Source organism: Lampetra fluviatilis, chromosome 55 (assembly GCF_964198595.1).
Source record: "Lampetra fluviatilis chromosome 55, kcLamFluv1.1, whole genome shotgun sequence".
Lineage (NCBI taxonomy): Eukaryota > Metazoa > Chordata > Hyperoartia > Petromyzontiformes > Petromyzontidae > Lampetra > Lampetra fluviatilis.
In genome coordinates, this window is record NC_136329.1 from 1,346,798 (window position 1) to 1,362,027 (window position 15,230).

A 15,230-nucleotide genomic window follows, 5' to 3' on the forward strand; every position below is an offset into this window, starting at 1 on the left:
AAACAACCCCCTACCTGCTCGTGGTGCCGGACGGGAAACACTGTCGTGGGCAGTGCTGTGGGGGGAGGGCCAATTCCGATTGGCCTTTCCCCTCATGGCGTCTGTGACCACCACAGTGGCTAAATGGAGGCTTTGGACGGGTGCGAGGGGCTGGTAACCCCTCCACCTTCAATTAACTACCACTAAACTACGACCAAAAAATGTAATTAACAAGCTTGTGCCGGAGGCTCCGGGGGGAGAGGCGTCTATGACGTCTCCTGGCCACACCCCATTTGGCAGAGCCAGGAGATTGAATTTTTACCCTTGGGGTCCTCCAGAAACAACAAAAAGCCACTGCGGATAACTACGTGGAATGTCCGAAAGCTCACAGTGGAGGAAAGGCTGCCCCTCCTCTGTTGGGAGCTGGACCGGTACCGCCTGGATGTCTGTGGTATTCAGGAGGTCCGGTAGACCGTATCTGGCTCCTGCCACCATGAGGGGTGGACAGTCCTCCACTCGGGGCAGGAGACTGCCAAACAACAGGGAGTGGCTCTTCTTCTGAACAACATAATGAAGGGGGCATGGGAGGGTGGTGGTGAGGTGTGAGAAACTGTGAGTCCCAGGCTATATTGGGCTCGCCTTCCCATCAACCGTAGGCGAGGAGTGGTGGTCGTGGTTACTTATGCCCCCACCGAAGACGAACATCCGTGGAGGGATGCAGGCAAGGCTGATGAGTCGGATGCCTTCTATGACCTCCTGTCACAGGTGCTAGCTAATGTGGCACCTCGGGATAGTCATCTTGTTGGGTGACTTTAATGCCCGAGTTCGTCATGATGCTGGCACCTGGTCTGAAGTGATTGGAAGGCAAGGGCCATATCAGCTCAATAACAACAGTAGGAGGCTGCTAGATTTTTGTGCAGCCCATGGGCTTGTAATTACCAACACGCTGTTCCGGCATCGGCGCATCCACACAAGATCATGGATGCATGCCGGGTCCAAGCAAGAACATCTGCTGGACTACGAAGTGACGGAACAGCGGATGCGGGCCCATGTCCTTGACACCAGGACCTACCGTGGAGCTGATCTACCCTCTGACCATCGACTAGTCATCTGTAAGATGCGCCTGCCATTATTCCACTCAAGTGGTGGGTGTACACCCAGGACCCCATTCAAACCTAAGGTGGCCTGGTCTCAGCTAGCTGATGAAAGTTGCAAGCGAGAATTTCATCATCGCTTGCGGCTAGGGTTGGCATCGTCCCCCACTCCTCCAGATGTCGAGGGTAAATGGGTGAGGTTTAGGACTGTGACTCCGGAAGCTGCAATGGCTGATTTGAGTACGCGGTCCAGACCTCCCCAGAGACCCTGGCTGACAGAGGAGGTGTTCAAGCTGGCTGAGAAAAAGCGACAGGCCCACTCTCATCAGCTACAGCATCCCACGTCGGAGAATGAGGAGGCGTACCGCAGCCTTCGCTCGAAGGTACGGAGAGCCGTGAGGCACTGCAAGGATGGGTGGTGGTCGCGGGTTGCTGTGGAGATGGAGTCTGCCTGAATGGCCCGCGATCACAAATCCGTATTTAATTCCATCAAAAAGTAACCTGCAGCGCCACACCTATTACCATCATTAGGGTAAAAAACGGTGATCCAATCTCCGACCCCCAGGAACATGTTTGCAGATTTTCTGAGCATTTCTCTGAAGTCCTGGGGGAGGGGAAATCCCTCGACATGCAAAACATAGTGGGACAAAGTGGGGATAACCCTGCTGAGGCTGCGGTGCCTCAAATATTGGAAGAGGAAGTCACCCCCTGTGAGGCTGTCTGAGGTGCCATCTGTTGAGGAAGTACTGAAGGCAATCCAGAGTCGGAGACCAGGAAAGGCACTGGGCAGAGATGATCTCCCAAGCAAAATGCTGAGGGAGGGTGGCGTTTGTGCACAGACTGTCCTACATGACATCATAACAGTCTGGACCACTGGACGGGTCCGCAGGACTGGAAGGATGCCCTAGTGGTCCCCATCTTTCAGAAGGGAGACTGCACAGACTGTAACAACTACAGGGGCATCTCACTCCTCAGTGTGCCGGGAAAGGTCCTGGCAAGGATTATTCAACACCGCCTTGTCAGGCACGCTGAGGAGAGGCTTGCGAAGCCCCAATGTGGTTTCAGGAAAGGCGGTCCTGCACAGATGCCATATTTTATGTCCGTTTGCTACAGCAAAGGTGTAGGGAATTCCAACAAGACCTACATCTCTGCTTTATTGATCTGGTCAAGGCCTATGATACCATCAGTAGGCCTGGGCTCTGGGTTGTTCTTTGTGCTTTCGGAGTCCCTGACCCGCTGCTCACGATCATTTAAGGACCTTCATGATGGTGAGCGGGCCCGGGTAAAACTACGTGGCCGGGAGTCGGAGCCATTCCCTGTTCACCTTGGGGTGTGACAGGGATGTCCTCTGGCTCCAACATTATTTAACATCTATTTCGACCACGTAGTTCGTGAAGCCTTTAGTAGCTGTACCGGAGGAATTTTCATCTGGTACAGATACAATGGGAGGCTGATTGATGCCCGGGTGCGGTCAAGGGATGGCTCCTTATTGGTCAACCACGTTATGTATGCCGATGACCTGGTAATAGTGGCTCACTCAGAGGAGGAGTTGGAGGCGCTGCTGCTGATAACTTGAGTGTGCCACTAAGAGGTGGGGCCTTACCATCAGCCCCACCAGCGAGAGAGCTGTTACAACAAGAGGCTATTTATGTGGTGATGGGCAAGCAAGCGGAGTTTGAGCTGGAAAGGAATTCCATCCCCGGACGCAAGCACGTCAGTTGTGTTAATGGGGGAGATTAGGGAGCGAAAGATTAGGTAGAGAGATTAGCATGAAATAAACTTCCGTCGCCGCATAAGAGTTCGGTCGCATATGCACACCACAGCAGTGTTAATGGGGGATTAGCACTATGTTGATGGGAGAGATTAGGCAGGGAGATTAGGGGGATTAGCAAGTTAATGTCATACTCTTTGGTTCTTTCGGTAACGTTACGTAGGTATAAAATAAAACAACATAAATCACGATGTTTCGGGCCCGAAACGTCGTGATTTATTGTGTTTGTGATTTTACCGAAAGAACCAAAGAGTATGGATTCCTGCAGTCATGAAAGCTTCAAATCAAATTAATGTCATGTCTATGTGTAACACAAGCTGCGGCGCTGCCAACTGCACTGTGAGGCAAGCGCGTCCACGCAAGTGAACCACTGTAACGTTGGTTGCGTCAGTGAGACACAAAGCCCATCATACTGTAGTTGAGTTTTTAAAAAAGTTCTTAGCGCATCCAGAAGGCGAGTGGCTTTGATGTGTGCTGTCTAATAGGACATTGAGTTCAGGCTAATAATGAGGGATCTTTGTCTTTGTCTGTTCCACATTAGGTCTACCTGGAATTCCCTGTAAGAGTAGTGAGCAAGGACTTCCAGGTGCGTCCACACAAACTCGACAGCATTCTCTGAAAACATCTTGACTTGCGGCTTGCTCTGTAATTCCTCAGCGATTGTCAGATTGAAATTTGCATGAACGACGCATTGTTATGAATCAAAACATTATTACAACTGCAAGTTTTACGATGATGATTATGATTATTAGTTTAAAACTAATAGACTTTACCCTTTCCGGCTAAAATACATAAGATGTTAAGATGTTCAGACACCTATTTTTGCAAGACGTCATCAAGTCTGCATTCACCACACATCATGCTTGTGGTAAAACATGCAAACAAACATTTTGATAATGTATGCATTGTCTTTGAAACTGATTGGCCTACACCCGAGACAGCCTCCTTTATTGCCTTGTCTCACCACCCGTGTTAGACCAGAGAATAACAACAGAAGGCGAACACTGCAAGGACAATGGAAATATCACAGCATTAATAGCTTGGGTCGACCAGTTATAGCTATAGGACCTTTTTTGTATCTATGTTATAACATTTTTTTTTATTAAATCATGTTTTTATGCTTTACCACAAGCATGATGTGTGGTTGATGCAGACTTGCTTGCAACAATGGGCTCGTGTCTGAATATCTTACCACCTATTGTATTTAGCTTCGAAGGGTAAAGCTTATATATTCTTTTCAAACATTTTGATACCGGCCAAAAATGGTCCCATAGATTATTACTAAACTAGTTTACCCAGGAATGGCTCACAGAGTCTCAAGAACATGTTTTACAGGAGGGTACTTCCAAGTGTTCGCAATAGCGAGTGTTGCTGCCACTCGAACAAAGCTGGTGGTCACCGCATTGCGCGCTTTCAGATGCGCTTCTGCGGCCGTCTGGAACGCTCTTCAGATTTTAGGAAGTCACTAGAGCTATGCACTTTAACACCTAAATTTAAAACTAATTTCATTATAACTGCTTTTTGTGTTTAGTTTGTCTTTCCCCCCCCCCCCCCACATCCAATTATCGCGGTTGACTACGTACGGTGCAAAAGAAGTTCAATATACATACTGCTGCTGCTGCTGTGTGTGATCTCAATCTCTTGGAGTGGTGGCACAGCAGTTAGCATGCTGCGCTACGAACCCGGCATAGACCCGAGTTAGATTACCGCTGACGGCCAACACCACTAACATCATAGACAATCATCTGAACCGGTCCTGGGCCTCCCCTACGTAGACTCGGCCTCAAATGAGGGGACAGTCTGGTGTATTAAACATCCCCACTAGGAAGACAAAGGAGGCCGGGCGGGGTATTAGCCACCCACTCCCTCGTATGCCGTGCAGGCATTCATTGGTGCTGCTGGCTAACAGCACTTGGCTCGGCAGGCTGTTTAGGCTATACAGGTTGTCGTTGATCTCAACTGAGTGACTTGCAGGACATTTTTTAGGAATTGAGATGTTTTAGCCAATCCCTGCTCAACTGTGGAGATGAGTCCAGCACGAGGCGTGCCTGAGAATGGCTGCGCAATGAAAACGGACTGTGATTGAATCGCCGATCATGCGGATATTAGCCAATCAGAAAAGGGGGGTGATTCGCACGAAGTTTTACTAACCAATGGGATTACTCGATCCGTGGATCTCTTGCCAACGAATTGACGAAGTGATTAACCCTCGATGAATTGATACTCTAACTTGGCTCTTGGATCGACTTTGAGGAGAATCGATACAATAGACACCTCTATTCACGATGCACAATAACAACAACAACCGCCATTTGCCACTAAGTGGCGGTGACGTCACCACGACGCTTGTGCCACGCTGTGTGCACCTTGAGGCCACGTGAAATGTCGAACGTGCGCTGGCAGGAGGTCACGGGGTAGACCCAGGTGCCACGGGTCGACTGACTGAGATAACTGGCTGATGCACCACCTGTGCTCTCTACTGTGCCAACTTGCTGTGCCTTAGTCACCCGGCGCTCCGCTCGTTGTTGTTAGCGTCGCTTCTCCGCCCTTCGTTGTTGTTGGAGGGTGACTCCTCCAATTGCCCACCAGCGTCCTTCACGAGCCTCCTCCACAGAGGCCGATCTTGACACTGCTGATACCAGTCATCGGCAAGTCCACTCAGCTCCACGTCCTCCTGTACCACGTCACTCCATCTCTTCTCAAGCCCATGCTGCATCCGTTTATCCCCCTCTATCCGGCCGAACAAAAGCTGTTTAGGCATGCGGTGGCTGGGCATGCGGGCTACATGACCCAGCCAACGCAGCCTTGCCTGCTGGAGGAGCTCACTGATGGGACTTTTCCCAGATCTTCCTAGGATTTGTGAGCTCCTCACACAATCCAGCCTAGTTAAACCTAGGATGGATCTTAGGCAGGCCAGCCTAAATATTTCCAATCTGCGAAGATGCTCAATTTGGGGGGTCCACGTTTCGCAAGCGTAGAGAAGGGATGGAATGACTGTGGCCGAGAAGACTTGAAGCTTCGTGTGGAGTGACAGACCAGATAGCTTCCACACAGTGTTACGCATCCGATGAAAAGATAATGCCGCTCGACTGATTCTGAGTGAGACCTCTGCTGTCAAACTGGAGCCGGTCATGAGCACACTGCCCAGGTATGTGAAACTCTCCACTTTCTCCACAACTGCGCCATCACCTATTGGGAGTTGTGGGAGTGGAGTGCCCGATGGTACAAAATACCCAGGCAGGTGCTTAGTTGTGGTGGGGCTGATGGTAAGGCCCTCTTAGTGGCACGCTCCAGGTTCAGCATCAGCACCTCCAACTCCTCCTCTGAGTGAGCGGCAATTACCAAATCATCGGCATACATAACGTGGTTGACCAATAAGGAGCCATCCCTTGACCAATCCTGGGCATCGATCAGCCTCCCATTATATCTGTACCAGATGTAAATTATTCTGGTACAGCCATCAAAAGCTTCACGGACTACGTGGTCGAAAAGATGTTAAAGAATGTGGGAGCCAGAGGACATCCCTGTTGCACCCCAAGGTAAACAGGGAATGACTCCGACTCCCGGCCACGTAGTTTTACCCGGGCCCGCTCACAATCATTAAGGTCCTTAATGATCATGAGCAGAGGGTCAGGGACTCTGAAAGTACGAAGAACAACCCAGAGCCCAGGCCTACTGATGGTATCATAGGCCTTGACCAGGTCAATAAAGCAGAGATGTAGCTCTTGTTGGAATTCTCTACACCTCTGCTGTAGCAAACGGACCGAAAATATGGCATCTGTGCAGGACCGCCCTTTTCTGAAACCACATTGAGGCTCCGCAAGCCTCTGCTTAGCGTGCCTGGCAAGGCGATGTTGAATAATCCTTGCCAGGACTTTTCCCGGTGCACTGAGGAGTGAGATGCTCTTGTAGTTGTTACAGTCTGTGCGGTCCCCTTCTTAAAGAGGGGGACAACCAGGGCATCCTTACAATCCTGCGAAACCCGTCCAGTGGTCCCGACTGTTATGATGTCATGTAGGGCAGTCTGTGCACAAACGCCACCCTCCCTCAGTATTTCGCTTGGGAGATCATCTTTGCCCGGAGCCTATTCCTGGTCTCAGAAGGATCGCCTTTAGTACTTTCTCAACAGATGGCACCTCATTTACACTATGAGATCTCTTTTACCAGTGGCAAAATATAATGGTAGGTTTTTACCCTTTTAACTGGTACAAAACTGACACCTTTATTCAAGGCATCATGTTTGCAATGACCACAACACAAGTAGTCAATAAAGCAAACAAAAAGAAGCAACTCTGATAAGGATAATAATATGCACTGTCCTTGAAGTTGATTGGCCCACACCCGAGATGGCTTTCTTTAGAGCCTAGTCCCCATTGGTGTAGGGCCAGATGACACCAGAAGGCGTACAACTCAAAAACAGTGCAATATCAGAGTATTGAGAGTTCGGGGTAAACATTTACACTATGAGATCTCTTTTACCAGTGGCAAAATATAATGGTAGGTTTTTATTTTGCCACTGGTAAAAGAGATCTCATAGTGTAAATGTTTACCCCGAACTCTCAATACTCTGATATTGCACTGTTTTTGAGTTGTACGCCTTCTGGTGTCATCTGGCCCTACACCAATGGGGACTAGGCTCTAAAGAAAGCCGTCTCGGGTGTGGGCCAATCAACTTCAAGGACAGTGCATATTATTATCCTTATCAGAGTTGCTTCTTTTTGTTTGCTTTATTGACTACTTGTGTTGTGGTCATTGCAAACATGATGCCTTGAATAAAGGTGTCAGTTTTGTACCAGTTAAAAGGGTAAAAACCTACCATTAGATGGCACCTCAGCCAGCCACTAACAGAGGGTGACTTCTTCAAATATTTGAGGCACCGCAGCTTCAGCAGGGTCATCCCCACTTTGTCCTACGATGTTTTCCATGTCGAGGGATTTCCCCTCCCCCAGGACTTAACAGAAATGCTCAGCAAATCTTCAAACCTGCTCCTGGGGGTTGGAGATTGGATCACCGTTTTTTTCCCTAATGATGATAATAGGTGTGGCACTGCAGGTTACTTTTTGATGGAGTTAAATAGGGATTTGTGATCGCGGGCCATTGAGGCAGACTCCATCTCCTCAGCAACCCGCGACCACCACCCATCCTTGCAGCGCCTCACAGCTCTCCGAACCTCCGAGCGAAGGCTGCGGTAAGCCTCCTCATTCTCTGACGTGGGATGCTGCAGACGATTAGAGTGGGCCTGTCGCTTTTTCTCAACCATCCTGAACACCTTCTCTGTCAGCCAGGGTCTTTGGGGAGGTCTCGACCGCCTACCCAAAGCAGCCATTGCAAGCTGCATGAATCGCAGTCCTAAACTTCGCCCATTTACCATCGACATCTGGAGGAGTGGGGGACGATGCCAACCCCAGCCGCAAGTGATGATGACGTTCTCGCTTGCAACTTTCATCAGCTAGCTGAGACCAGGCCACCTTAGGGGCCGTCCATGAATGACATCACGCACCTGGGGGGGGGGGTCAGACATTTGTGACGATGTGTGACGAGGAGAAATGTGACGTCACATAAATCCGCAACTTTAAATAAATGTAGACAATACGTTCTACTTAATTAAATAGACTTTTATTACATGTTTTCTCCTACAACATCGGAGTGCAGCGCCACATTAAATACACACTACAAGGACAATAGTTTAAATCGATTTGAAGCATGTTTTATTTTCAAAATGGAAATATGGTTTTGGGGGGGAGGGGGCAGAGCTTTGTGACGTCATATTTTAGGGGGATCTGACTTTTTGTGACGCCGTGTGATGAGGGGGAGGGGGTAAAAAATCGTCCAAAATCGCGTGATGTAATTTATGGATGGCCCCTTATGTTGGCATGGGGTCCTGGATGTACACCCACCACCGGAGTGGAAGAATGGCAGGCGCATTATACAGATGACAAGTCGATGGTCAGAGGGCAGATCAGCTCCACGGTAGGTCCTGGTGTCAAGGACATGTGCCTGCATCTGCTGTTCCGCAACTACGTGGTCCAGCAGATGTTCTTGCTTGGACCCGGCATGCATCCATGATGTTGTGTGGATGCGCCGATGCCAGAACAACGTGTTGGTAATTACAAGCCAATGGGCTGCACAAAAATCTAGCAGCCTCCTACAATTGTTATTGAGCTGATCTGGTCCATGGCTTCCAATCACTCCAGACCAGGTGCCAGCATCATGACCAACTCGGGCATTGATGTCACCCAACAAGATGATTCTATCCAGAGGGGCCATTTTAGCTAGCACCTGTGACAGGAGGTCATAGAAGCCATCTGACTCATCAGCCTTGCCTGCATTTCTCCACGGATGTTCGTCTTCGGTGGGGGCATAAGTAACCACGACCACCACTCCTCACCTCCGGTTGATGGGAAGGCGAGCCCAAAGTAGCCTGGGGCTTACAGCTTCCCACACCTCACCACCACGCTCCCATGCCCCTTCATTATTTTGTTCAGAAGAAGAGCCATTATCTGTTGTTTGGCAGTCTCCTGCCCCGAGTATAGGACTGTCCACCCCTCATGGTGGCAGGAGCCAGAGCCGGTCCACCGGACCTCCTGAAAGCCACAGAGATTCATGCGGTACTGGTCCAGCTCCTGACAGAGGAGTGGCAGCCTTTCCTCCGCAGTGAGCTTTCGGACATTCCACGTGGTCATCCGTAGTGTCTTTTTGTTGTTTCTGGAGGAGCCCCGATGGGAAAGATTCAGAGACACGCCCCACTGGCAACACCACACCTGATTTCTTCCATATATGGGCCGAATTGGTGATTTTGTGGGGTGTCCGATTTTATTGACTTACAGTGCAAACACTCAGAGGCACCCACAAACCCACTTATATGTTATTCGTTGTCGGGTCCTCTTTTTTATCTTCTTATGTAGTTTTATATCGTAGTGCCTAAATGCAATGTCCTTTACAAAACATAAAATTGTACTCAAGATGATAGTGAGATAATAAAGAGTAGTATCTATTGACTATAGTAGTATCCACTGACTATAGTAGTAACTACTAATTATATAGTATCTACTGACTCTGTAGTAAGATCTACTGAATATAGTATTTGCTGACTGTAGTGGTATCTACTGACCGTAGTAGTATCTACTGACTGTTTAGTAATATCTACTGACTGTAGTAGTATTTACTGACGTAGTGGTATCTACTGACTGCAGTAGTATCTACTGACTCAATAGTAATATCTGACGACTCTAGTAGTATGAACCAACTCTATAGTAGTATATAATGACTATAGTAGCAACTATGAACTTCATTGTAGTGTAGTAATTACTCACACTGACACGGAGTAACAGGTCACCTGCTTACACTTTATTAATCCTACTCTCGCACCAGTTGTAGGCACACCTCTGACTGCCTCTCACTGTCTTTACACACGCCGCTTCCTCCTCCTACCCACTCTCATCTACTCCGCCCAGCATCTGCTCTTCTCTATTTCGCCGCTGCTCCCTGCCCTCACCTACGCCTTCTCGCACCCACTCACCCGTCTGTCCCGGGTGGGGGGTCAGGCAACACCTGTCCGGCAACGAGGTGAGAGGCGAGGTCCTGTTCAGGTCTGAGCAGCAGCGGCGACACGTCTCTTCACTTGGTCCCCGAACAACAACTCCCCTTACACACACTCCTGCTTATATACCCCTCCTCATTCTGAGTCCTCATGTGCCCCAATGCTCACACCTGTTTGTCCCCAATTGCACCCTCTCAACTATGCTCACTATGCACATCCCTTTTCTACAGTAGTATGGGATGACTATACCAGTATCTGCTGACTCTATAGTCGTGTCTTACCAACTCTACAGCAGTATATACTGACTGTAGCAGTATTTGACTATATCGTAGTATCAACTGACTCTATAGTAGTATCCACTGACTATAGTAGTAACTAACTCTATAGTAGTAACTTCTGACTCTATAGTAGTAACTTCTGACTATAGTAGTATCTGCTGACTCTATAGCAGTATAAACCAACTCTGTAGTAGTGAATACTGGCTCTAAAGTAGTATCTACTGACTATAGTAGTAACTACTAACGCTATATCAAGATCTGCTGACTGTAGCAGTATCTGCTGACTCTACAGTAGCATCTACCGACTCTACAGTAGTATCTACTGACTCTCTAGTCGTATCTACCGACTCTTTCATAGTATATATTGACTCTATAGCAGTTAACTACTGACTTCACAGAGTGCCGTTGTGAGGCCTAGTCCCGTGCAGAGCTCCCCGCCTCGCCTAGATTGCCCAGCTGGCCGCGGTGGCACCTTTGCAGGCTGGGGCTGGGCTGCTACCCACCCCCACCATCCCCCCACCCGCTCTACAGTAATATTATCTAAGGACTATAATAGTAGTATCTACTGACCCTATAGTAGTAAGTGCACACATTGGGGAGAAGAGGACATCACACTGTGAATAATTTACCTTAGCGTTGTGTATTTTTTGTTGTTGCATTTTTAACACGAATGAGAACTCCCCCCACCGATCGTGTGTGTGCATTATTAGTGCAACCACCACCGCTTGCCGGCGTTCTCGCGCATGCACAGATGCGTGCTCTAGTGCCACCCTGTGCTTATAAAAGGGAATAAATTGTTAATGAAACTACTTTGAACTTGACACATGTGAAATACGAATAGCACTTTTTCGGAATGCGGCGTGGTATCCGTGTACTTTTTCGATACGTAACCCCCACAGTTTGTCAGTTAAAAACGTCTCGAGGTACCCGCGCAGACAGACACACAGACAAAGAATAACTTTTATAGGTAAGAAGAGTGAGCAATATAAACAGTCGGCGATAGTAGTCAGGGAGGCAGTGGAGTTTGGGAAATTGAGCATCCGTACTTTATCCAACAATTCCACACTGGAAGCCCCAACACCACCCTTAACCCGACCCTTTTCACATTGGCAGCACTCAAATTATAAATCCCCCCCCCCCCCCACAAACCACTCACCCCTCCACCCCTCCACGCAGGCTGCTCAGGAGCCTCACCTTCGCCGCTTGCGTTCTCCGTCAAACTCTCCTCCACCTCGGATGCTTCCATCGGCGTCACCATCACCGTGCCGCCGGGGGGCGTCTTCCACTTCGACTCCGTCGTGGTCAACGGCCAGGGCATCTACGACACCCACTACAACAACTTCACGAGCCCCGTAGCCGGACTTTACTTTTTATCCTTCCACCTCACCCTGGGGGGACCAGGAGAAGCAGGAGTGAGAGGAGCGTATGTGAGGGTGGAGTTGGCGATGAGCAAGGCGGGCGCTGCCAGTGAGAAGGGGAAGATTGTGGCGAATTTCGGCGGCAAGACTGACGAGGAGATTTCTGGCAGTGCCGTGGTTGCGCTTGCCGCCGGAGACTCCGTGTGGCTGCGCGCGCATGAAGGGAACGCTGCCAATCTGGTCATTGTGCCCAGGGAGGGGGGGGACAGCGTATTCTCCGGGTTCCTGCTCAGCTACTGAGTGGGGGAGTGGCAGGGGTGGTGGGGAGTGCAGGTGAGCGACACCACGGAATGGGAGGGGGGAAAGGAGGGGGAAAAAGAGGAGGGGGAGAAGGAGGGGAGTTGATGAAAGAGGAAAAGAGGGGATGGGTGTGGAGGGCAGTAGAGAAAAGAGGAGGGAAGGGGAGGGGAGAGGTATTGCACTTTCCACACCATGGCCACATTTATTTGACCTACCCTGACGCCGTTCTTTAGTCTGTGATCGAGGCGTGTCGTCTTGATATAATTCGTGTTGATGTCTGTGTGCGCAATGACCTGCCTCAGGCGAGAGGTGAAACTGGCAAATAATTAATTTACAGTGATCAACGCACAGCAAATGCTTATGGAATAAAAAAAATATCTGCTGCAAAAAAAATCAGTGTGGCGTGAATGGCTAACTCGGTATATCTAACCCTACAAACAACGATCACTGTTCACTCCAACTATGAACTTTAATTTTATCAGGTAAGGCCGACTGTGCTATATAGATATTTTTGAGACGCGTCCTGGCCACAAATGATATCTCAACGAAGTGGTTTATCACCTGGGAATTTAAAGTGGTGAAATACTCTAAACGTGCGTCAATTGAATGTCTCTCATAAAGAGAGACATGCAAACTCCAAATATACAGGCATTAGGGTCGGGATTGAACCCACGACTTCCTGCATACCAGGCGAGGGATATAACATTTCGCCACCATGGCACCCCTAGCAGCACTAGGCCTATGCTCGTTTACCTATAAACACTGCAGTGAGTCTCAAGACTCTTTTTCGAGGATCCTGTCACGTTTTTCACAGTAAGGGGCGGTGTTGCTTTTAGTGAGACCCAGAGCGAGGCCCAGAGTGTGGTGCAGAGTGATGGTCATGTAGCCGGCTCGCCCTGTTTCCTCTCCCGTGAATCGTAATGAGGGGGACAGTTTGGCTAAATAGGCAACAAAAATTTTGACTTAACTTTCGTGACTGCAGGAATTCATATTTTTTGGTTCTTTCGGTAAAGTCAATTAGATATCAAATATAAGCCATCACCTTGCCATACATAGCAGGGGTAACCAAAAAGATTTCCAAAATCTTGAACAAACACAAGATCCAGGTCCGATTTAACACAGTGCATAAAATTCATGATCTGATCCCATCTGTGAAGGACAAGATTCCTGACATGCAATATCCTGGCGTCTACAAACTAAGCTGTGTCTGCGACAGCAGTTACTTTGGGGAAACTAAAAGACGTCTCGAACCGTGTTCGTGAACATAAGGCAGATCTGAAACACGGCAGGACCAATACTTCTGCCATGGTTGATCATTACTTTAATGCGGCTAGCTCACGTGAAATTGATTTCTCTAAGACTATGGTACTTTACAAGCCGACTGGCAATTAACAAAGATTTGTTCACGAAGCTATCCACAGTCACAGACACAATTTTAACCGAGAGGACGGTTATAAACTCAGCAATCATTGGAAAGATGTCATCAACCACTTTGGGTCATGACTTGATTTGTGTTTTCTTATCAACCTATATCGTCAGCTGTGTGGATGTGTGTAGCGAAGTGCAATGCCCCCCCCCCCATCTCTACCCCTCTCTTCCCCTATCTCTACCCCCCCTCTCTCTCCCCCTATCTCTACCCCCTCCCTCGCCCCTCATTGTCTAACACACTTGGACTGCGCCCCTCGCCGCTCAGCTCTACCTCTATCTCGCGCTTTACTCCTTCATTAGCATTGGCTGCCCCGCCCATGCTGTTAACATTCTTGGACTGTGCCGTTCGCCGCGCAGCTTCTTTGCTGCTGCCTTGCAACTCTCGTCCTCCGCCCACTCACAACTTCGGAAGCCCTTATAAGCAGTTGCATTTGGTGGCTTGCCCCCCATTTTCTCTCCGCGATCGAAAGGTCGTGGGTTTTTTGTTTTTATTCTTAATTTTATTTTCTATCTACGTGACTTTACCAAAAGAACCAAATAATAGGCAACAAAAATAATAAAGTTTGGAGACGATGAGTGGATACTCTGCGTTGTGTTCTGTCCTCCTGAGACATGGGCGATGCCACAACAGATGAGTACCGGAGGTTTGTGAAACGGCGACATTTGAGTTCAAAGTGTTATTCCAATGAGCATTTGCATGCCTGCAATAATGACGAGACACGGGCCTACATCACCCTCCACGTCACAACACCCCAGCTCAGTCCCTCTTCAAGGAGAACACCTGAATTTAATTCGAATTTGGAGTGTGCCCGATACTTTGAATTGGTTCCACACTACTGGGCGTGGCCTGCCGTGCACGTGAGGCTTTGGGCTCTCATCTCTGTTAATCATTCATTGCCTTCACTTCTTTTTTCGTATGGCATTGTGAAAAGCAACAGTTAATGTTTTCCTAATTGTCACAAATGAATGCAAAGGTTCCTCATCCAGTCTAATTATGTGGTTGACGCAGTGTGGATTTCAGCGATACCGCCAGGATGTGCATGGATGGAGCATTCATCGGTGATGTGTTCGATGGTTTGGACTTCTCCACATTCGCAGTTGGGCGATTCTTTGATCTTCCATTTATGGAACGTGTATGCGCATCTGCCGTGTTGTGTTCGAGCGCGGTTCAGTGTAGTCGTCGTGGAAGAGAACCCTGCAGGAATCTATACTATTTGGCTCTTTCGGTAAAGTCACGTAGGTCGAAAAATAAAAAAATCAAATATATAATGACGTTTCAATCGCAACACCAGCGATCGTCCTCATGCAGAAAAAATAATCCAGCAGTAGAACTGCTGAACCAGGAAGAACACAGCGAGAGAGCTGCTGCAACAAGAGGTTATATATGTTGGCCAAGGGCAAGCAGGCGGGGTCCGAGCTGGAATGGAGTCCCATCCCCGCACGCAAGCACATCAGTTGTGTTAATGGGGGAGATTAGGGAGA

At 48.8% G+C, this 15,230-nt stretch overlaps 2 protein-coding genes across 2 annotated transcripts in view; both read left to right on the plus strand.

Moving 5' to 3' along the window:
* The window catches only part of LOC144949930 (complement C1q and tumor necrosis factor-related protein 9-like), a 44,575-nt gene extending 32,255 nt beyond the window's left edge, over nt 1-12,320 (plus strand). The window contains exons 4-5 of the mRNA XM_078879920.1: nt 3,386-3,430; nt 11,839-12,320. Coding sequence (XP_078736046.1) covers nt 3,386-3,430; nt 11,839-12,320 — 527 coding nt within the window. The remainder of the gene's footprint in view (nt 1-3,385; nt 3,431-11,838) is intronic.
* Nucleotides 1-15,230, plus strand: part of MRPL19 (mitochondrial ribosomal protein L19) — a 200,443-nt gene that overhangs the window by 73,509 nt on the left and 111,704 nt on the right. The gene's annotated exons all lie outside the window — the stretch shown is intronic.